This window comes from Pelmatolapia mariae, linkage group LG5 (assembly GCF_036321145.2).
Source record: "Pelmatolapia mariae isolate MD_Pm_ZW linkage group LG5, Pm_UMD_F_2, whole genome shotgun sequence".
NCBI lineage: Eukaryota > Metazoa > Chordata > Actinopteri > Cichliformes > Cichlidae > Pelmatolapia > Pelmatolapia mariae.
Window position 1 is genome coordinate 31,142,737 of NC_086231.1, and position 24,785 is coordinate 31,167,521.

General features: G+C 40.4%; 3 protein-coding genes across 3 annotated transcripts; 1 reads left to right on the forward strand and 2 right to left on the reverse strand.

Moving 5' to 3' along the window:
• Positions 1-1,274: 1,274 nt before the first annotated feature.
• LOC134628105 (eukaryotic translation initiation factor 4E type 3-like) lies at positions 1,275-10,946 on the reverse strand. The gene is made up of 7 exons (XM_063474763.1): positions 10,653-10,946; positions 9,537-9,609; positions 3,317-3,411; positions 3,041-3,101; positions 2,897-2,963; positions 2,665-2,820; positions 1,275-2,275 (listed from the first exon to the last, which is right to left on the reverse strand). The coding sequence occupies exons 1-7, from the start codon at positions 10,835-10,837 to the stop codon at positions 2,229-2,231; spliced, it is 684 nt and encodes a 227-aa protein (XP_063330833.1). The 5' UTR covers positions 10,838-10,946; the 3' UTR covers positions 1,275-2,228.
• Positions 10,947-14,796: 3,850 nt separating this feature from the next.
• gpr27 (G protein-coupled receptor 27) lies at positions 14,797-19,660 on the forward strand. Its single transcript, XM_063474764.1, has one exon. It carries the CDS (start codon positions 16,005-16,007, stop codon positions 17,118-17,120), a length of 1,116 nt encoding a protein of 371 aa, XP_063330834.1. The 5' UTR covers positions 14,797-16,004; the 3' UTR covers positions 17,121-19,660.
• A 1,913-nt stretch (positions 19,661-21,573) lies between these two features.
• Positions 21,574-23,331, reverse strand: prok2 (prokineticin 2). Its single transcript, XM_063473206.1, has 3 exons — positions 23,240-23,331; positions 21,877-22,002; positions 21,574-21,699 (listed from the first exon to the last, which is right to left on the reverse strand). The coding sequence occupies exons 1-3, from the start codon at positions 23,309-23,311 to the stop codon at positions 21,574-21,576; spliced, it is 324 nt and encodes a 107-aa protein (XP_063329276.1). The 5' UTR covers positions 23,312-23,331.
• Between the last annotated feature and the right edge of the window lie 1,454 nt (positions 23,332-24,785).

Consider the following 24,785-nt stretch of genomic DNA (forward strand, 5'->3'; position numbering starts at 1 on the left):
CGATCAGTAGGAAAACAGACAGCATGTAACTTAACTAAATCTAGGAATGGATCTGTGCACGGCCAGGAGCTGCACAGGGGATATTTACATCATATCTTGGGTATTAGACATGTTCAGAGCCCCAAAGTCCTAATTTCACAGTCGCTCGCTCCAGATTGTTGTACAGTGCTCACTAAAGACAGGAGAAATGTTGCAGTGTTTATTGCCAAAACATTTCATACACGTATTTAGACTGAGGGGTCAGTGAACTTACAAGGAACTTTGCAGCAACTACTTGTGTTGTGAATGAGGTCATTTTAGATGGGCTGAGCCTTTCTGGTCTCTGAGAAAGTTTACTGAAAGCTACACGAGGTACATTATACAGATTATATGTGGTAATGAGAATATCCTCTGCATCCTTTAGCCTCTTGTGATTTTGAGGCCTGCATCTTATTTCAAAACAGCAACAGCAAGTTGTTCTCTTCAGATGAAACTTTCACATCTAATTAACGCCAGTATTAATGTTATCAGTAGCAAACTTGCTTCATGGAAGGTCCAAAAATTCATGACTGAAAAGCTGAGGTTATCAGTCATGTAATCACCATCAGTCAGTATTTAAAATCAGGTCTTACGATTACAAGGTGTGCGAGGACTAAAATCAATGCGCTGCCAGAATGAATTAGCACAAATTGGCTGAGGATATGCAAAAGCTTTTAATACACCGAGACATTCCCCATGAAATAACATTAATTTCCTTTAACGGGCCTGTTATTGATGTTTGTATTGTGCAAAATGAAACGCCGGTGATAAGCACTTCATTTTCGGCTCCATTTTATTTACTTTGCCCGTATCGCTGCACAATATGTTTACAAAGGACAAATTCTCCTCTCGTAACCATCAACCCGTCCAAAGTTGAACTATAAAAGTGGTGCTGACATACCAGAAGCATTTCAGTTACTGAAGCCCTACACTGCAATAAAACCACGGCACGGGAACAGGGTTAGTGAAGGACACCGATTGAGACTCAGAAAAAAGGTTTGTGACAAAAAATTAAAAATACAAATAAAAATGTATGACTGGGACAGAATTATGACCTACAGTATAAGTGTAATTTTTTTTCATCGATGTCATGACAACTGAAACTTGTCACATCTGCTGTTTTTTTACTTATTCATACTTTTTCCTTTTACAAACATTGTTTCTGGGAAAAGCAGGACCTTCAGTAACATTCTTCTAAGCCAATAATCCAGCCCCTTTCCCTCTGTGTGTGTGTGTTTTAATGGACACAGTCCAAGTAAGCAAACTACTAGATTTATTGGTAGGAGAAACAAGTAGAGACAAACACCAAAGAGCCGAGCACAAAAATGTGCCATGTATCTCCCCTAAACAATCTATTACTCCGTTTAAGAGAGCGGGGCGGGGGTGGGGTCTTTCAACACGTATATTGAAAGAAATGTCCAACAGGGTGTGGAGAGGAGCATTGTTAGAGGCACCTTACAGGATAACGCTGTTAAAAAAAAAAAAAAAAAAAAAAAGATAAAATCACAAGCCAAATATGCAGGCTCTGAATGTCATATCTGTGCTATATGACAGCTTTATAACTAGATAACATCATAATGGGAACTGGCAGCTATGTGCAATATCTTTGAAATGTTACCCTGATTTAAGTTTGATGTACACTTGATGAAGATTCAAGAAACCAATTGGGACATTCACCTCCATCCAAGTGGCAAATGTCCAGCTGAATACAAACGGCACCTTCACCATTAAGATACAAGCTCCTTAAATGGCAGGAAAGTGCTTTGGCACCGAAAAAGCAGACTTGATTAAAACACGACATGAATGCATACGTCTAACATACACAACAGCTGAAACTAGCTAGGTTAAGTAGCTGCTACCTCTATCGGGAATAAAATTGCGAGGTCCACAGTCTGTGCACATGACGGGACCATGGTGGCAGTGCAGTTCAGTGTAGCAGGAAAGGCAAAAAACCGACGTGAAGTAACGAACTCGGGGTGAGATTTACGCTGGATAAACATTCTCTCGAGAGTTTCGAGCTGTTAGGACCCACATTTAAATGAAACAAGGCATCAGTCATTAAAAGTTATAAAAATAGATTGATAACATTTCCTTGTTGAGAGCAAAATAATATCCTCGATTAGGTTGTGGACAGCGCCTTCACGCCAAGGCAGGAACAGAGTTCAGGTTAAAAAAAAAAAAGAAGAAAAAGGGCGGGGGGGCAGTAGAATCTAATGCCTTGAGCGTCCTCCCTCAAAGGCATGATGCTCCATGTGAGCTGAAAGACACATAAATTTAGATCACTACACATGCAGGAAACAGAACTCAGCTACAACTTATACACTGTCACCTAAATAGTGTAGCTCATTACATTTTTGGCTACAAATATGTAACAGGCAGAGACAAGAAGAGCCCATCTCAATGTGTTATGTGAAGCAGGTAAGAAGGCATATGGGGGGAATTTGCTGCCTGATCAGCCTACAGCCATGCACCCTTCTTAAATCATTCTGTGACATGCTTACATGTTCTGGTTAGGTCCTTCAAGTATGCATAGTTTACTCTTATTCTCTCATCTACCTCATACCATAAAGAGAGTACCTGCTTCCCTCTTTAAACCTTTAGCGTGAATTCAAAAGTACAAGTGAAACAAAAAACAGGCATACTTACACTTATAAAAAACAGCTTTAAAAGATATGTACGGGAGCAGCTCATAAACTTTCCCCAAGATATTTGCTTCATTAGCGAGAGATGCGTCGCTATTCCACACCTGTACAACATCTTCCCGATCCCGGACGCTAACGCTGACGCCAACCACCTCATCATCTGTTGAGACAAAAGGAGAAGCGAGGTTAACAATAAATCCACTTATGTGATTTTTTTTTTAAAGAACTAAACAAACCTGAGGCGCAGTAATCTGCAAACTGCTCTCCAATAGTAGCGAGTAACAATTCTTTCCAAACTGCAGACTGAAAGGCAGAAAAGCTCATGAGTAATTCAGATTAGTTTACATGATGGCAGCAGATAATCAGAGGGCGGCACATACAGTGTTTTCTTTTGGTATTTTCATCTTCCATACGCCTCCCTTTGCATTACTCTCTTCTTCCCTGTTGTGTAAAAGATTAAAACACGTTACTGTGCAGCCTATTAAATAACAATGTGGAAAACTGTTATGACTGAATACTTAAATATAATTTTACATTCATTTTCAGGGCTTTTTAAAATCATGATCAGGTAGTATTATACTGCTGTATGAGAGATTTTTCATTTGCTCATGTCTACACACCCGTGAATACTGGAATATTGACAGTTACAGACTCACCACAGCGGCCTCCGCTCTCCGCGCATTAAGTGATAACTACATCTCAAAGGCAGGGCTGTGACTGGAGGGATGTTGTTGTATACACTCCAGAACATCTGCAAACAGAGAGAAGCAGCTCAATAATGGCTGCTCTTGTATTGGAGTTTTGTGGCTGGCACAGAAATTGATATTTGGGAGCTTAAAAATTAAATAAATTTTGATCATGATATACATGGAAAGACTTTTTAATGTCAGTGTTCTCTGCTAGACAAGCTAAGTCATATTTAAATTGAAACTGGCTTTAAACAAAGTATCTAATACTAAATTATTCACTAGAGCTATCAGCAGAATGAAGAAACAACTGTTATGACCTAATGTCCAAAACATCTCTGTCAATTTAAAGCATTAGTAGCATTTTACATTTTCGTGCATCTAAAAAGAGGACTTGTTACAGAAAGGGAAACCAGTGAGTCCAGTAGGTTCCAGTGTAGATCTGGGAGGAAAGCGGAGGCAACCCTCTGAGTGAAGGCAGGGCCTTGGAGAGCTACCTGCCTACATGCCAATGACTGGATGGCACAGTTGTGTGGTGGTCAGCAGTGTCACATCGGAGCAACAAGATCCTGGGTTTAAATCCACCAACACGCTGGGATCTGTGGAGTCTCCCTGTTCTCTCTATGCTAGTGCAGGTAGCCCCACAGTTTATACACATGCATATTGTTGGTGATTTGAATTTGGCCTTAGACTTAATGTGAGCATGAATTGTCATCCTTCTCAGTCCATCTGTGGCCTGTCCAGGGTGCGCTCATTCTGTAACAGCTGGGATGGGCTCCTCCCCCTGTGCAACTTTGAATTTGATAAGTGGAAGGAACTGGATGGATGGTGCAACTATATTTTGTATTATATAGATATCAGCTGGATTCAGAAACAGATGTGGATTGCAATAGTAACTTCTATCATAAGACGGTGTAGTGAGTCAGTGTGGCTTTCAGTGCATACGCAGGCCAACGTGAAACACGAGAAACAGGTAAAATGTCAGTGGGACACCAAACAATGTCTGCACCTGGAAGGCAACCCATATCATGACAAGTACAAGCTCCCAGAGGGGGAAGAAAAAAAACAAAACAAAAAAGTTGTAGCAGACTCCCACTGCTGGAGACAGCTCTTGGAGAGTAAAACAATAAAAGATGATGCTGTCATGTTACGCTTTATTAATGTAAGGCTATGCACTTGCTGTTAAGCTAATGGTGTGGTACAAATATACAGAATATGTGCGTAGTTGTAGGTAGCTGCTTGATACATCTTTGCAAACAAAAAGAAAGATCCCACTTTCAGCATCAAGTAAAGTGGTTAACACAGTGGGATTATACTTCCATATTAAATCTGTGCTGTAGGGTTGCTGTAACTGCAAACCCTTCTGAAACCATATACCACAACTTACGTGTAGCCTAATATGCACCTCCATAGAAATGTAACTGCATGCTACATCAATGCAGCGCGCAATGCCTGTGATTGGTACAGCTGACTTCTCTCTTGCATTTCTAGCTACTTTGTTTTTTGTCACAATTTTTATGATTAGCTAGAAGCAAATTATCAACTCACGACTAATGTTTTGGAGGGAAAGCTGCAGGGCAACCAAGACACACCACACATGGGTATAAATGCTAGCACCAGTGTCAGCACCTGGCACCGGCTCTACACCAATTGAAACATCCCTGGTTCAAGAATCAGAGGAGACACGAACTTCAGAGGCTCACAAGTTAGTGTACTCCTAGAACTGGTCTGAAGCCTAGATACATACATCCGGTGTCAAATCTGTGTCAAATCAAACATCCATCTGCTGTAGGGACCCCAGCACAAAGTACCTCAGCGTAAAAGCCACAAAGCTGAGTCACAGTGAAGTGTGCTCACATACAGTGATAAATGATTTAGCAGGCAGTAATAAATGAGTGAACATAAATGGACAGTCACCAGCTGAACAGCAAATCTGTTTTAAGTAACTACGTTTGCTTTTATTGTCCATTTGTTCTCTTTTTTATTTTTCCAATAAGACCGACTTAAATCAGAAAAAGGCTGTAGTTTTTTATTAATTAATAAAAGGACTGCACCACCTAAAAATCGTAACAAAGGCTGCTTTTTATATACTAAAGGTTTCTAAGAAAACCCTGGCCCCTGGTGGTGAAAACTTAAATTTAGCTACCTTTGATTAAAATGAAAACTGTAAATGCTTAAATATGGTGAGCTGATTTCTTTATAGGCATGTCACTGATAAGAAATACAATAAATACAATAAGAGTCAGGTAAGCTGGTACTTTGTGCTTGACAAGGTTCAAAAAGGGGTGACAACTGATTTGTAAAAGTCACATTGGGAACGCTTCCAATTTAGCAAAGAGCCTAAAGCACGGCCATCCAGATCTGTTCAAAGAATCCAAGCTGAAGGAGTTTCAGTTCATATTAGCAACATACAGAGTGTTATTGTCATCCTTCTCGTGTCATCCCAAAATACTCTTTACCATTTTGTTTCAAACAGCAGACACTGCTATTGTGAAATCAACTTCAGACAATGTCTAATGTTATATAAATGCTTAAGCTAATGGAATGAAATTAACAGTTAAACCTCATATTAGTGTCATGTCAATAAAATATTATTATTATCTATAATATCACAGTTGTTATTGTTGTTGTTATCATCATCATTCATACATTACTTTTTCCCCATTTTTCTTTAGTGTGGTATTAAATTGTATTCAAGAAACAAACATATTGGTATCAACTACTACATTTCTGGTATAGTGACATCCCTATTTCTTTATTTAAAAAAAAAAAACCCTAAAAAGTACCTTTCTGCAATGCTACAAAAACAATTTCTCTCTCTCTTTTTTTTAATGACTTCACTGTAATTTACAGTTTATCATTTTAGCCATTATACATCAAGCTGCATAATTTCAATATAGATTTTTTGAATGTGTGGACAGAAGAGAAAAAGAAAGAAAGCTCAGAAAATGATTTTTGTAACACAAATCTAAACTACGGCCCTAATTCCAAAAAGTTGGGACTCCGCGTGCTCAGATCTCCTTAAAATGAGACATTTTACAGTTTCATGAAAAATATTAGCTCATTTTTAATTTGATGGCAGCAACAAATCTCAAAGAATATGTAACCGGGGTAATAAAAGTAATTACAAAGTAACTAGTGCTAAAAAGGAACAGCTGGAGGAACATTTTGCAACAGTAACATGACATGACTCTTCAACAGCCACCCCACCTTCTATCACAGTGATAACTGAAGCAATTACAGATGACAGCGTGTACTAGACCATCATTATTTCAAGGCCTTGGTGACACTATTTTTCAGCTTTAATTAATATTTGATATAATATACACAAACACATGAATGCACAAAATCTGCCTCATCCAGGAGAAGCCAGAGTGCAAGCCATCTTATTTTATTTACATTACTGTATTTGTGATACTTTATTTTGGTATTTCAAAAGAAATGTGATTTTAATATGACATGAAGATACATTGAAAGTTTATTTTTGACAGATGTACGCAGTTAAACTATTAAGAACGTTACGATTTCTACAATGGAAACCAATGAAATCATTTTAAAAGACCTGTTTGTTTCCCTTGTGGATATTTGTTATCGCTCATTAATAAGACAAAGGCATACATTTTTTCTGATTACTCCTAATAGATGGAATAATTGATAGAAAGCTTGATTACTAAAATAACCAATAGCCGCAGTCCTAATCCAGTCCTTTCACCAACTCAAAATATTTGATAAATAATAAAATGAAAAATGTAGAATTCCTAAATCACGAATGGGACAAAACCCTCTCCCAACACTTGCAAAAGGAAAAGTGGATGCTACACAGTGGTAAACATGACACTGTCGCACCTTATTCTGAGACACGTGGCAACCATTCAACTTAAACCTTTAACAAAAAAAAAAAAAAAAATTATATATGAAAATGGTACATTTTCTCAGTTTAAACATTTGACATGTTTTCTATGGTGTCTTGTGAATAAAATGGGGGTTTATGAGATTTACAGTTTATGGCATTCTGCTTTTATTTGCATTTTCCACAGCTTGTGGGGGGAATTTGAGGAATAAATTAGGTCTTAGTTTGATAAGCAATTCCAATTGAATTTCTACAGACATGTTTCAGTCCACCTGCTCTGCCTGCCCACATTGGGTTTCAAAGTGCCTTTCAAGTCCCTCACTATGCAAAGCACAGCGGCAGATCCAGAGTGACAGACATATTTAGCAGAATCCACGTTGCTACCAACAGAGCCCTGTGGAGGACAACATAGAGGACAACAGTCTGCAGACAGAAACTGAAATAAATTATCTGCTGCCACTTTTGGAAGTGGCTTCTAAAGAAGCAAAGCTGGAGGAACCAACCGGAACAAGACAATTTATCAGGCCGTTTCACCAGCATAGCCACATGGACACTGATGCCAACATTGGAACGGCAAATTACGCAGACAGGTTTGTGACGTCTGGCTTTACATTTTGATCTGATCACTTGCAAATATGGAAAAGGCACACTGATTGCAATTCATATAATCCTTCCTCTTTAAATGGGTGGGCTGCCCAGGCATTCTAATATCTGCCATGTATTTGGAGGCTTACTGGCCAGGTTGTAGCTGCGGTAAGACTTCGATATCATCCGGCTGCTTGTGTCTCTCTCTTTCTGGCGGTCTCTGGCTAAAGTAGTGCTTTTAGCTCTGGAGATCCAGTGAGCTGCAGGGTTACCAGCCACAGCTTGTAGCTGGCGAACAACTGATTCATGTGACACAAAGCCAAACAAACTAACTTGAGTTGCGACTTCATGACTCCTCGTGGTGAACGACAGAGGGACAAGCACACGCTAACAAACTTGCAGTGAAGACAAAACTCAATGGGAAAAATGAGACAACAGGGGAGAGCAAATAAACAGAGTTCACATTATTAAAATGGAGCAATAATCATAATAATTATATTAATAATGGCAGACACTGATAACACTAATGTGGTCAAAATAGAATTCTTGCTCTCAGTTTATTTATTTTTTTTTAAATGTGTCAATTTTTCCATCTTCAGTTACACAGATCTCATTGTGTCATAGATTGCCTTGCACTGCGTTGCAGAAGTGCTGTTCTGTGATATCATCGTTAGCACGAGCAACCTAATGCTTTTGTGTATCGCGAGCGTCTCTGCGATTTCAAATAATAAAACCAAACAGTCCGTCCTAAAAATCTAATTTAAGAAACAAATCTGATTCGCCTGAACAAAGCTTCACACCACTGCAGCTGTAATTAATGGCAACGCATTCTGCACGCTGCTTGAATTTCCACACACAAAACTCCAGAATGAGCCCGGTTGTATCACACTTTGAATCAAGCAGCTGGAAAAAGCAACAAACTCCACTGAACTATACAATCATAAAGCCTGATTTAGACTTCTGCGGGGAAACTTTGTAGAGCCTTCGATGTCATCTACACAAGTTGCCCCATTCCGATGGTCTCAGCAGCCTCCCTCCGGGAATTTGCAGACATTTATGAGTGCTTATACTGACACTATGATTATTATTCTTTATACTAAGACAATGACTGTTACTTCTCTCACTGAAAAACGAAAAACTGCAGCAAAAAAGTTGCCAGAAATTTATAAAGGCAATCCACAGCCTTGATCAGGCCAACAGTGGCTGTGGGCTGCGTTGATGTGTACCTTCTATAAGGAGGTACATGTCAGGTTATGCTGTAGGGTTTCAGATGGGTTTGCAGTTATGACTTAAGGCGTAGATTCTCTACTAAAGTGTAAATCATTAATAAGCCTCATACAATAAGTTTAACAGCACGTTGCACGCTGATATTCCTGATAAAAATAACAGTGTCTTCTCTTCATTTACAAAAGAAGCCTTCAAAGCATCATATCAAAGCACAGTAACCGACACGAACATGAGCAGTAGCTACCGTCAGTCACATTAGTGATATTAATAAACGATAAGTTTGCACATACAAGTAAAAAGAAAAAAAAAACTTTAGTGTAACACAGACGGCTGAAATGCACTTCATAAAAGCTGTCAGTTAACTTTGCACTGCACTTCTAATGTTTTGCACCCACCGTGGCTCTGACCTGCTGGCTCCCTTACATCACAGAAACTCTTCTCAAATGGCTCTGACTTTTAGCCGAGTCACGCACTTGATCTCTTTGCTCCTAAGATGAAAAAACTCTTTAAGCTGGTGCCAGATCTCACCTGAACAGTTTGCACTGTGTAGATCTTCTTCAAGTTGGACTCACATTCTGCTGCTGTGGTGCCGGGCAGTGACCTGCAGGAACACATGAAACGACTTAATGTCACACCAAAAACAATACAGTATGTTTAACAGGGAAATAATGGTAATATTTAAAAAGCTGACACCAGATATGCTTGATGCAGCCGCTGTTATTATAAAGTACTGCTGAATAAGTTTCACTTGCTTGACTTTATAGACAGACAAAGACTGAGTAACATGTTACAGAGCTTTGTTAGAAAAAGGACAACATAAAAAAGGATAAATGAAAAACCAAAACACTATAAAAGAGTCCCTATTAATATGCGCATAAAGTCCAATATATACGTTGATAACATACAAACGTATATTTTAGCAGGTAACTATTGTATGCGTGTATTGTTTCGATAATCTGGGTGTTTTTCAGTCCTCATTCTTTTATATAAAACTCCTGCCAGCAAATACATAAGCTAAAAGAGTTATTATTAAAATAAATAAATAAACAATAACCAGCAAAGTATCCATGATAAACATGGGATATTCCCATGACCTCATAAAAAAAGAAGCCATGCGATGTTTAGGGCTGCATTTAATGACGGCTTAGGACGAAACTGCACCGAGCAAGGGTTCCTATGTAGCAAAGCCTTGCAATAAAAGACGCAGATTAGCTGCACTTAGCCGTTTGTGAAAACAACGAGAGATGAGTCTGGGCTCTTTAAAGGCGTCGAGGTTTTAAAGAAAAGTGCAACAACTATCAGTTTCACCCCAAACCTCCCTTCTGTGCTCCCCCCTGCTGAGAGAAGCTAATCAAAGTAACTTCTGCTGCACGTCTGAATGGCTAAAACCTGTCAAGGCGAACTTGTCCTGTGGACTGTGAGTGACTGTCAGGACCCGGGAACACAACAAGGTCGCGTTAGATGCGAACACTTCTCCCGCTATATTTTGCTGCGGGAGGCCTCGGGGAAAGCTGTGGCCTTACAATGATACCCCTCTCCCCACCACCCCCTCTTCATCTTTTTTCTCTTTTCTTTCTTTGTTTGTGCTCTTGCCGGGCTCAAAGCTCAAAGACAACGCGGAAGAAGACGCAGTAATATCACTACCTGTCCAGCCAAAACGTCCAAGGCGAGTGCAGAGGCAGCGTCGCCGTGTCTTCTTCTCGGTGTTTCTTTGTGATGTTTTCCAACTCTTTCTCGTCGATGTCTATGTTGTTTTCGGAGGAAACCGTCTGGCCGCTCAGGGCGCCGCGGTCCATCTGGACGTCCGTCTGACCCGCAGGAACCGCCATTTCACCAGGCTCGGAACTAAAGTCGTACGTTATCCCTGTATGTAAGGACTTGATAAAAACACCCGGTTCGCCTTTATCTGCACTTACAGAAACACACTACCGCTTTTCCGCCCACCGACTGCTGACGTCTCTGCGTCACTGGGCAGAAACGTCGCCGTTGGTCCACCCAGGAGATGAGGGGAAAAAAGGATGAGAGCTCACTCGGCATCATTTTCGGGTGGCCCAAATATCTAAATAGCGGTCACGGAAGTACAAGGGACATATTAATAATCTAATATTAGATTGCATCACAGGGGGCAAAAATATATTTTTGCGATAATTGTAGAACAGGGACAATTTCAATTTGTGTCTACAGGGGACATGGCTATGCTCAGTAAATGTATTAAACCTACCTGTTATGGTCATTTGAAGTGGGTTGATCAATCAAATACCGATAGTATAGATACCGACGCTGGCATTCAGGGGCGGATCTACAGGGGGGGGGGGGGGCTACTGCCTCCTTGCTAGTGCAGGACTGGGGAACTCCAGGCCTCAGGGGCCGGTGTCCTGCAGGTTTTAGATATAGAATAGAATAGAATAGAATACCTTTATTGTCACTATACAGATGTACAATGAGATACAGAGTCTCCTACTCAGTGCAACCATGTGCGGGGGGGGGCTCACCCTGGGTCAACACACCGGATGATTAGTTCATTACCAGGCCTCTGGAGAACTTCAAGACATGTTGAGGAGGTCATTTAGCCATTTAAATCAGCTGTCTTAGACCAAGGACACATCTAAAACCTGCAGGAACCCCCCCCCCCGAACTTTAATGTTCTTAGAATACTTGTAAAATCTGATTGCTTCTTTTTTATTATTATCTTGTTGGCTCCATTTACATATAGGTGATTTTTACACATACTTCACTAAAGATGTATATGCCACCCTGTCTAGACCTCTCGCCCCTCTCCCCCTCCTCCCCCATGTAAGATTTTCTAGATCCAGCACTGCTGGTATTAGTGTCAGATTGGTATCGGCTCGATAGAATCGATACTTTGTTTCTATTCCCTAAAGGTGTTTTTATGTTAGCCTTGCAATGTCACATCATGTGGCATGTGCTGTAGCCTACCTACTATGAAAGATTTCTGAACCTGTGTTGACTGTCACGTCTATTTTATTTATAGCCTACGGCACATTTAAACAACAGAAGTGCTTCAGAGACAGGCACATTTACATTCTAGGTCTCCAAAAAACAGTTTAAAAACAAAACCTATATTTATTTTTATAAATTAGCTAATTATTGTAGAAAGACACAGTGATTTAGTGGTCATTAAAATATGCTCAGAATGTGCAAATTGATGATGATTCGTCTCATAAATCATAATCTGCTCTTCCCTACATAAGATGCATTCATAGGTTAAAAGTATCAGTATTGGTATCAACAATACTGGCGCTGTATGTACTTGGTGTCGGCTCAATACCAAAATTTGCACACCACTAATGCTCATTTCCAGTTCCATATTTTTGTTGTTGGACTTTTCTACAATAGCTTTGCATGATTCACATTCCAAAATACAGCTTCTCACTTCATCAAAAACAAACCTTTCCACTCATTTCTAACCCAGCCGTCTCCTTGAGCCAACTCTTTTTCTGATTGGCTGCCCCTCACAAACAGAACATTTGAATCTGGCTTCAGTGCTCACAGTCAAAACTGCATGCTTGAGATATATTAAGGACTTCACTACTCATTGGTATCATACAGAGCCAATAGGAAAAGAAATCTGTCTAAAAGGCTGATTGTGCAGAGCAGTGGATCTATTTATAACAAACATTGGATTGTTGCACCAAGTACTGATGAAGGGTGTCTACTAGAACAGGAAACAGTGATTCCAAGAAATCTGTTCTATATTTTTCAAGTAAGGCATCTTTTTATTTCACTATCTTTGGTCCAAAGCCTCTTGTTGCCTGTTTTTAGGACACTTTGGTTAGGGAAATATTCAAGTTCAGAAATGTCAGTGCAAAGACTTAAACGAGGTCAAGACAGATGTACATATAATTACAGGCTGTTTTGTTTTGCCAAGGTTTTATACTATTTCCACTTTGGGCATCTACTCAGCAGATCTCGGCTGAGCAGCCACTAGATCACTAAGTTTAAACTTTCCACCATTGCAAACCAGTGCTAAACCTGGACAGCTCAAATCTAACAACCAAATATAACAGTTTGAAGGACAAAATTACTTCTACAAATATGAAATTAGCACTTTCTCACTGTTTTACAATCTGTATGATCCTATAACATCTAATCAAAATTCAAAAATTTACCACCTTTATTGTATCTTTATTCCATTGAGATGGAACCATGTGGATGTTCCAGGGGTTTTTATGGGATTTATAATATTTGTATTGCTTGCCTGAACATCCCTCTTTAATTATTCCTTTGGACTTGAATGCATGAATCCCCTAACAAACCAAATATTTGTCTTTATGATAGCAGGTGCAGGTGCACTCTAGTCACATGTTAGCTTTAATTAAAAATACACAACCCCTGCTGAGATGGATTTGACTATTCCGTATTTTAGTATGGCCCTCCTAAATGTTCCATTCGGTAGGCCTGTGCTGGCTTTTCTTTTTCATGAAGGGTCACCAGATGGTGCTGTTGCAACAAAGTGTTTATCTTTAATTTTTTTTCCAGGATAAAAAACCCCCCACCACATCCTTTAGAAATGCTTTAAAATGCACCAACTTCACCAGACTAAGTGTAAGTGAACTTGCCATTGTCAAAGGAGTTTGCAAAGAAAAGCGTCTGGACTTCTTTGAGTTGCTTGAAGACGTTTCACCTCTCATCCGAGAAGCTTCTTCAGTTCTGAACAAGCAACTCAAAGAAGTCCAGACGCTTTTCTTTGCAAACTCCTTTGACTACGATGACCTGGATGACTGAGAACCTTCACACACTGAACTTGCCATTCTAACTTGTGGCATGTGTGTCAACTTTGGGGAAACCTCTGGCGCCGCATCAGAATTTAAAACAGTCATTTTCATTTCTTTAAAAACGTTACTATACAACCAATTTAAAGTCAATGTCATTTATAAAAGCAATAAATGACATTTGTTTGAAGGATGCAAAAAATACAAAAATAGAAATCTTATTTAATGTGATACTTGGCTCGTTAAAAAAAAAACTAAACTAACTTGTTTTAAATGTGCAGTGATTTAGGAGATTAGGTTGAACGGTTAATTTAGCATAGCAAGGTAAAAGAGCTTTAATTTAAAAGCAAATGTTTGGCAAGTAACATAAAGTAAATAAATCACAAAATGTCCTAATGAATGGAACACCGAGTTAATATTATACAAATCATTATATTATATATGAATATATTATCAGTTTTTGCTAAATCTTTGTGCCCCATACATTGCACAATTACAGGAGCACTGGTTTCACTGGTTTTAATGACAACCCTGAACACGGGCAATGACAGGAAGCCATTAGTTACTATAAGAGTCTCAACCTTATAATGCTTTACCCTGTCTGTGGACACAGGCACACTGGCAACCACATTAGACATCCACTAGAATGAAAATCTAAACACAGCATGATAGAAATAATAGTCACAGCATTAATAACTGAAGCTTTAAAGTAAAACAGTAACGTTACTGATTTTAGTTGGTTCCAGGCACTTAAACAGACAGCCCCACACTCCACAGAGCAATAATCATTCCTGTCAATCTATAATTTGTCTAAAGGACACTTAGTTGGTGCGTTGTAGTGTAATATTTCCACGCTCCAGTCAGGTGGGTACAAAAGAAAGTATCAGCAAAAGTGTTTCATACTTTAAAACATTCATGTAAAAAAATATAAAATGAAAAACATTTTACAACCATACTCCTGAATATATGTGTAAATAGTAACTTATGGTAACAGCAGCAAATGGTACAGATAATATACTTCCCTGAACATCAAAACTAGGATAAATGGTTAAATGCACTAATATAAATTACAGACATTCTTTGCATTTGCATGGCTGAAATAAACATCCATTGTACATGTTTACTTCCATGCTATGAAAACAGGATTGATTAGCACAGCAGAAATGATCATTTAAATGAACTTAATGAACTTTTTGGTGCAAAACATTGAATAAAAGTTACAATGTAGACTGTGTAGGCTACTGTGTTTCACACATTTTAAAAAGGGTTTTAAGTGAGAGAGATGGCCACAAAGAAACGTTACATTATGGCCTGTGCATGAGTAGCCTACATACTGACTTTACAGACCAATCAAGTGTGCTTGTGGACCTCTTGACCCCTGTGCAATTTCTTGATCTCAATAATAATCATTATATAACACGCAGTAAAACATAATCTTTTTTTTCTCCAAGCACAGATGTAGGATCAAAGTTCTTTTTTTCTTCACATCCTAAATATAAAACATTGCATAATGTCATAAAGGCGATCTGTCTCTAAGCATTTGCATCTCGTGAGCGCGCAGACACATGCTACCTATAGCTGGCAGGAGCTGAGACTCCTGACTGATCCCAGGCCTGCTCACTACATGCAGGCGGACGTGCGTCGCATAGACTAGACGCTGCACACACCGACACAGACCCGTAGCCTACTGACGCTTCCACCTCGGTGAGCTTCGACCTCCGCTCAGCTGTGTGCTATTTGCAGTCTCCGTGTGACAGCTATAATTCGGCGTCCTTTTGACGAGGCTGTGGATACGTAAGTGTTGCGCCATGCTGCCGCACAGCTGCTTTTTTTAATTCCTCAAGACGGGAACGGGAGACCTCCGCCATCGGTGAAAATTGAGATGTGTTCTCTAAACCGCTCGTCTGAACGGATGCTCTCTGAAATGGTGTCTGAAGCTAACCCTGGTCGCCTCTGTCCAGCAGGGATCAGAAGCATGGAGAGGGCTGCTTCTGACGCGCTTTGAGATGAAGGATAAGAAGAAAAAAAGAGACGTGAAATGATTTTTCTTTTTGTTTGTTTTGTTTGGTTCTGTTTTGTTTATGATGGGGATTAATGCGCATCCAGATGGGATTTATTCCTGAGTAGTTTTCAGCTGAAGGGGGCGGCGGATCGTGTTGATTTTGTTCTAAATTCAGACCTGGAAGAGAGAGAGGGGAAAAAGGATACCGCTGCTGCTCGTCGGTGAATTGATGTGGGAATACGCGCTACCTGGGCTGCATAGATGGCAAACACAAGCGAGTTAGGAGAGAGCAGCCCGTCCTTACAGAACTATGCGTCCACGGCCTCTGCGGTCAAGCTGGCCTCGCTGGGTCTGATCATGGGCATCAGCCTGCTGGGCAACGCGTCGCTGTCGCTGCTGCTGCTGAAGGACAGCTCGCTGCATAAGGCGCCCTACTATTTCCTGCTGGATCTGTGCCTGGCGGACGTGGTGCGCTCTGCCGTCTGCTTCCCCTTCGTGATGGCATCGATCGGCGGCGGCTCCGCCTGGCCGTACAGCCCCCTGAGCTGCAAGATCGTCGCCTTCATGTCGGTGCTTTTCTGCTTCCACGTCGCCTTCCTGCTCTTCTGCGTCAGCGTCACCCGGTACATGGCGATCGCCCACCACAGGTTCTACTCGAAGCGGATGAATCTGTGTACGTGCGTGGCGGTGATCTGCATGGTGTGGACTCTCTCCGTGGCGATGGCTTTTCCTCCGGTTTTCGACGTGGGCACCTACAAGTTTATCCGTGAGGAGGAGCAGTGCATCTTCGAGCACCGCTACGTGAAGGCGAACGACACCCTGGGCTTCATGCTGATGCTGGCCGTCATCGTGGGGACGACTCATGTGGTTTACATAAAGATGCTGTGCTTCGTTTACGACCACCGCAAGATGAAGCCGGCTCAGCTGGTGCCCGCTATCAGCCAGAACTGGACTTTCCACGGCCCCGGGGCCACCGGGCAAGCCGCCGCCAACTGGATCGCCGGCTTCGGCCGCGGACCGACCCCTCCGACGCTGGTGGGGATCAGACAGGCTTCGCACCCCGGCAACAGGAGACTGCTGGTGCTGGATGAGTTTAAGATGGAGAAGCGCATCGGGAAGATGTACTACATGATTACGCTGACCTTCCTCATTTTGTGGGCGCCTTACATAAGCGCCTGTTACCTGAGGATATTTGTGCGAGGGGCCCCGGTCCCGCAGCTTTACCTGACGGCTGCTGTGTGGATGAGCTTCGCCCAGGCGGGAGCGAACCCCATCATCAGCTTTCTGTTCAACAAGGAGCTCCGGATGAGGCTCCGAGCGTGTTTCCCCTGTTGCCTGGGAACGCAGACACCCATGGAGCCGTACTGTGTCATCTGAACCGCAGCGGGACCCTCAAATACTGCCAAAGACACGTTTGTGTAGGATTTCAGAATGTACACGGAATGCGCCCCCCCCCCCCCCCCCCCAAATGTATTTGCATACAGGGACCAACCAAACCTTAGTTTACCCACATTTCTATCAGTGGCAAAGGGTTTACACACTATTTTAATCTGACAGAACTTTACTGATGGTGTAAATTTCTGCTATATTTTGCTTTCTGGACTGATTTAACTCACATGAAGCATAATATGTAACAATTTAATTAAAAAGAAATAGGCTGCAGTGTATTGGAGCTGGGTATCATGGGGAAACCACTCTTCATTTTTGCCTCTGCATGTATTTTAGGTGTTATTCATTCCAGAGGTAAGACGCAGCACATGCAACTTACATGTGCCCTGTTAAATCCTACCTTTGATGAACGACCTTTTTCCATATCTCCATATTTTACACGAATGTTGCCTATTTTCTTTGTATATTAAAAAAAAATTGAAATATTATCCCAACAAATCAATTTGATGTTGTGGCCCACTGGAAAACTACAAAAAGCAGAACTACACTTGATCAGACCCCCCACCCCCATCCAACATCTGTATCATCTTTACTTATCAGTCATTTAAATACTAAAGCTAAGATACAGATCTCAGTATGTTTTTAATGAAGGCAATATCACATTTGTAAATACTGTAAAGCCCTGCTAACCCCTTCCTTGAGCTTTTTTTTTTACACCCATATATCCTTGTATAGTTCATAATCTCTCAGAACTCTTTGTGTTGAACGAGGTGTTTGAACTCACTTTAAAAGCATTTCGCAAATTCTTCTTCTCCATCATCCCCTGTGTTGAGGAGCAGGTCGATTTACATTCCCCCAAAGAATATACAGTACATTACAAACAGCATTCTTTTTCTATGGATGGAACACTGAGAAGAAATGTGAACAATTTGGTGCTTTGAAAAGGACAGTTTCATTCTTTGTATTTCTTAGCAAATAAATAAGAAATGGATGATAAGTTGTTTGACTCAGTCATCTGCATTTAACGGTATCACTCCATTCTTGAATGGCTTTAAGGTAAGCCGTTCCCTAAGAGAGAAATCAGCCCTCACATACCAGACCCACTGTTTAGTATAACAGTATATGTTTGTTCCAATTAAGTTTTTGTAAACTTCTTTTATTGGCATGCTAATTTGAGTGTTCATATTGGTGTTTATATATTTATAGCTGCTGACAGCCCTGATGATGGGTGTGAACTTGCTACAATCAGCTACAGATTTTAAAAGGAAGAATATCCCAGCTGAATAAAACTATTTATAGTATATTTTGGCAAACTGGTTGCTAATTGAGTGAATGCATGACCCTGTGAATTCTTTCTGATCTTTAAGGTTTCATAAAGGGGCATGTGAGCAACTTGGTATTGCACCTTCATGCAGAGCGAGTTCTTACAAGCAACAGAGAGTGAGATGTTTTGTAGGCACATTTTCAGATGCAATATTTACCATAATGCAACTGAGTGACAGTGCTATTAGACAATCCCTCCACTGCCCAAATGTCCACTTATTTAAGACCACATTTGCTTTATTCTGTCTCAACCCAAATTCAACACTGGACCTATGTATATAATTGGATATAACTGCTTTAACACCATGAAGGAGGGTGCCAGTAAGACTTACTTCATACTTTATTCTTTTACCATTTTAAAACGCTCTTTAATGCTTCTCTCTATTTGAATTTAATTTGTTTCCTGTGAAACAGCTGCTTAAAACTGGAATCTCTGATGAAATCTCTTTAATGTTTTCTAGTATTAAACAAGAAATAAGGCTAGTGGGGTGTTGAGAGGACATAAACTCGTGTCTTTTGATCCCTTCAAATCCCCAGGAATGTCTGTAAATGTGTATGGAGAGTTGCAAAATCCCTGTGTGCATTTTTGAATGCATACAAGAAACTATCAGTGTATAAATAAATCTGTGGATGTATAAGGATTAGCATATGTGAGAAATAAATGTTAATGTTCTTTAATTAGAGTGGAAACTGTTAGTTAGCTTTCTAAGCTGTAAATTGATCTAAATTTGTAGCCTTTGCTTGTGATTTAAGGTAAAATCTTCACAACAGACATTACATTGAGTTTTACTCATGTGTACAGTTATAACTCAGATCTGAGGGCACGCATGCCTCCTTCCACACACATTTGCAGACAACAGCATAACAACCACACGCCCCACCTCCCTTCTCTGTGCACGGGTGAACATCAGGTTTAAATGGAGAATATAAAGAGACACCTTTGCTCTTTGATTCTGACAGTCTGACACCGACCCTGACATTTACCACCAATTTGCCTATCATTGAAGAAATCTCCTGTCGAGCTAATTACAGCCGGTGGGAATACCTCACGTCAGTTTCACGTCACAATGTCAGTGTGTTGGCAAATTGTTACCATGTATACATGTTTAGTTTAAAGGCCAGAGGTTTGATTTAAACCTTTAAAAAAGTCTGACAGACTTGGTGTCAACTAACTGCTCATTAAACAGTTAAACAGATTCTTTCCAACCGTGTTTTAATCAAACTCAATCAAGCCCCTGATTGATTCAGTAATAGCTGTTGTGCTAATTGGCATTGGCCTTGATGAATAATAATAATAATAAAGATATCTCTTTGCTTTATGAAGGTTTTTCTGAGCTTCAGTGCTTTTCGTTCTATCAAAAGCAGTATACCAGGTTCCTCGACACACTGTCTGCCTTCAGTGCATCTATAACCATTAACATCACATCATGCATGACTGTTCAGGACAGCTGGCTCTGCTCTGCTGACAGCGTGCAGAGGTCTCACAGCATCGTTTCTGTGGCTCCACAGCTGCAGGAAGATCCTCACCTGCACGTGCTCTCATGCGATGCAGATACAGGGTGGGTATTTTTAGGTACACGATGTTGTCTTCAGGGCACGCAGGCTGCATTGTGAAGCTGGGGAATTATGATTCCTGCTACCTGGATTTTCCTGCTGGCTTTGCTAGTGACCTTCTCATTCTAGCCAACCCCTAAGCAAACCACAGTGACCTCTGTCATTCTTAATGGGTTTTACAAAAACACTGTTTGGACAGATGGAGGTATAGCTGTTTCAAAATGGTATGCTCAACTGAGTAGTCAAGTATTTGATCAGTATTCTTGTAGCAAGTCATTGATTTAGCTTGTTCCTCCTTCTTGTTAAACACCTGGTGACTACATTACCCACAATTCAGGTGCTACTGCTAACAGGGAGGGCTGAGTATGGCCACCACTTTTGAACATCTTTCATTTTCAGAGTGGTCTTCAGCTTCACCGAGGGCTGGCTCAGGTAACACCATGATTTCACTTTCTACCTTTTTTCAGCATATACGGTCACAGATTTTTATGTGTAAAATTGGTGTAGTTCCCCTTTAAGACTTCTAGTGATTATTGTTTTTACTTACTTCCATACTTACTTTTTCACTCCATCATTGGTCATCATCACTGGACTTAGTTAGCTCAGCTGCCTCAGAACTGTAGATGTTAATTTTGATATACTGCAAGTCACAGAAATGCAGCCAACACACTTAAGAGGCAAGAACTTGGTAATGTTTGACATTTAAACTTCCTGATTTTTTTTTAAAGCTTTAGACAGTCAAGTCATATTTTGAAGTTGTTGCGCAGCTAAGAGAGCGTTTCAAGCTGGTTGAATGATCTTCACAGCCACAGAAGAACAATATCTGTTATAAAAATGGGAGATATGAGTCACTGCGTTACACACTGGGCGAATCTAATTTTAGCCTTAAGCCTTGAAGAAACGCACAATCACAGCCTGAGTGATTAATTTCATAGCAGTCTCTGTGTTTCCTGGTGGTGTAAACCCTGCTGTTGTGGTGAGTGTGAATTTTAAAAAAGCACCTTTGTATTTTAGCAGCAATTAAAATATTCTCCAGGGTTCTTGTTTTGGTATTTTGTGGTTGGAAAAGTGATTAAGCATGAAAAAAACAAAGTCACTTCTATGTTTCAGTTATGACTGGATAATGAAACTGTGAACACAGTGAGCATCACTCAGCCAGCATGTCATTTCATTACTGCTGCAATAACACGTGTTTCTTCTCATGCAGCCCAAGAGGGCAGCTGCAAGCTCATCAAGAACTTAAATGATGTTTAAGTATGAGTCTTAACAATGCTGGCGTGTCCCTTTGGGCATTTTATTCATAGACAATAATGTTAAATAAAAATAAACTAATCAAAGAAATTAATCCCTGAATTTATACTTGTATTATTTTTGGTTTATCACAAAATGAAATGGCAAAATGTATTTTAGGTAGCGTAAGATCCAAAAGGACAAGAGGGTTTTCCTTTAAATGGATGGTTTAATTTGAGCCAATAGGGTGACACGTTGTTAAATATATCTCTTTATTCCAAATAAAAAAGGCTTTTAAAGGCAGATAAAATATTTACAGTGTAAATGCAGGTCCTCAGAGGTAGAAGTCAGGATACTTGTAGGGTGAGAGACATTTGGATTTGCCTTCCACGATGGTAATACATGACAGGTTCGGCAAACAGGGGCAGGTATGATGAAGCCTTTTGCCAAAGAAGGGAACCTAGAGGGAGAGAATTATGAGGTGCGGGTTACAGGTTCGTCAGCCATAATGGATGGTTGGAAAACAGAGGCAGAGGCGTTGTTTTACGGTCTCCTGTGTGAATTTCTGCCGCCTCTTTCTCATGCCCTCCTGCATCATCACTGACACCAGCAGTCAGGCTGTTATAGAAACTCTCACCTTGTGGCTCAGAGGATGACAGTCCTCTCCTTCCTGTCCCATGGGCGTACACATACGCAGGCTGCGAATCCACAAACTCACTGCACAGCACATCCCTCCTCCACACTGGGAGTCCCTTTCACAGGCCTACACACACACACACACACACACACACACACACACACACACACACACACACACACACACACACACACACGTGTACTACGTATGAAAAAGACAGCTCGATTTTGTCAGGTGTGTAAAAATTCTGCAAACACCCATCAGTGTTTTCTCCAGTCTAATCAAAGGAAAGATGTACTGACTTTATGTAATTATAGCATGCACACATAAAAAATGCAGTCAAGCAGAATTATGGTAGCGTTAACAGGAAAAGGCTGGTGAGAAATGTGATAGCAGCTGAGGCGCGATTGCACACTGCAGTGTATTGTGCTGTATTTTGAGCGTGTGATTACACTTGCAGTCATACCTCAGCAGAAAAAAAAAAAAGCTTTAGAACTGCTGGTGATTTTATTGCTTGGAGTGTAGGGATGAGAAGCTGAGTGACAGCTCTCGCTTTAGATGAGATGAAGGGAACACAATGAAGAGGAACAGAAGTGATTTCATGTGACAGACGCGGATGGAAATCACTTTCTGTTTCATGGCTGCGCGCTCCTCTCGCAATTCACAATGAGCGACACAGAGAGGGCTGTGGTGACAGACAGGGCTGTTTTATTGGAAGGGTGTGGATGTAAGATTTGACTCGGATAGCAAAATGATCAAAAAGGATGCAGAGGCATTGGAGTTTAGAAATGAAATGAGTTTATTAATGGAAAAACTGGTCATCAACCGCCATGCTTCAGAATCTGAAATGACACACAGTATGTGTAATTGGTCATTTAGGTGTTGTTGTTATATATGGATGCTTTGCTCTGCTGGGTGGTCAGATACAAGGAATATTTTGTCTTTGATTTTTTTTCTATTACAGTATTAAAAGTGCAAATTTATATATCTATATATATATATATTAATTATATTAATATATATAACATACATTTACATTTTCTATTAACAGATTTTTCTTATCTATCTATCTATGGGGATAAATTGTCAGATGAAAAAAAATACAAGGGAATGATAAATGTCACAATGAAGAACTATGTATTTTATATCTATCTGTGTGCATGTGTATGTGTGTGTAGATAGACAGATATAGATAAAGATATTTGAAGTGTTTGAAGTTTGACAGGTATAGATAACCCTATATTGCCCATTATTACAAAGCTAATTTGTAGCAGTGTCCATCAAAAACTATCAAAGAAAAACAAAGCATCTGCATAATCCTTTTATTTACCCATGAAGTATGTACCTGTTTGGCTGCACTTACCCCTGTGATTACGGCTGAAGATCCGTGGGACACCAACAACAGCGAGAAGAGCAGTAAGAAGAAAGACCTCATGATGAAGCGATGTCTTTGTGTTCCTGTGCCCGCCAGGGTTACAAGTAAGGATGCTGAGGCTGATGGACCTTCCTGCATGTGCATCCGTCACAGACTGCAATGCCAAGTGGCCTCCAAACTCATGTGTTCAGGGCTGGCATTGGTTTATAAACCCAGCCCGCCATTCAGAAACTCAGTGACTCACTCACACAGCACTGCCTTGGAGGACTTTTTTGAAAGAAAGAAAGAAAGAAAAATAAATTGTCCAAGAATGTCCCTTCCTTTATTTTTTCTGACCGTGTTCTGTGCCTGCATTATTATTTCACATTCTCATAGCAAAAGTGAAGCTTATGTTGCCTTCGTACATGCTAAAGCTGGGCAGAAATCAATACAAAATCATAGTAGCATTGTTGTAGTTTTGTGTCACGTTCTTCACAATTTTCCTCCTTTTCAGATTGCAAGGCCACAGTTATGAAATGTCCCTTTCAACCAACTCGCAACGCAGTTCACAATAAAAGCCACCGTCATTCATGGACGAGAATTTTTGAGATACTGAAATAAAAAATCTCTTGAGTGGTACAGTTTGCGGATTATTTTAAACTGCGATTTCTATTACAGAAGTAATACAAGGATAACAGGTGTCATTAAAATGTATTAAGTACTTGGATTCCAGTAGTTCAGCTCGATGCGAATATCAACCTGACCAACCCCACAACATCTGTGTGGTTTAAATAATGTGAAATTTAAAAAAATGAGATGAGAAAAGTCCTCTGCGTCTATAACTGAAAAAGTTTAAATTCTTTGTGTTATTTTTGGGACAAATTAAGACATATGGCAACAAAACAACACCTTGTGTTCTGAAAATCTGTTAACTTCTGACTTTATGATCTTGTAGACTGCAACACAACAGCCACTCAAACAGTTAATAAATAACTGAAATACGCTTTGACTGAAGTGCTCCATAATAGCATTTAATTTTTTGGCAGCTATACTCACTTCACAATTATTTAATCAGTTTGTATTGTTAAGACATTTGAAAAAGCTGATTATTGGCTAAAGTAAATTTTGAAGGCTGATGTGGAGCACCATTTCAAACAAGTGCAGATGGACCGGGCAGGCACCCTGTGGAGGCCTCGGTTTAGTGTATGGAAGAAACGACTGTGTGCAATCGCCTGAAGTTACCGGAGCTCAGGAACCCGACATGTAGCTGACTGACATGGCCAATCAACACTCGGCGAGCTAAATCTGTCTTCATCACAGCTCTGCAGACTGACACTGATGACTGACTCACACTGGTAGACATGCAACGAAGTACCAGAAATCTATTGTTCCTGTTACAATCATTGTAATGAACAATTCAAATCCCATTAAGTCAGATTAGTTTTATAGCATAAAAAACCACAGTTCCCATCCATCCATCTGTCCAGCCATTCATACATACACACATCCGGACTTACAGCAAACTTAGCATCACCAATCAATCTTTATACATGTC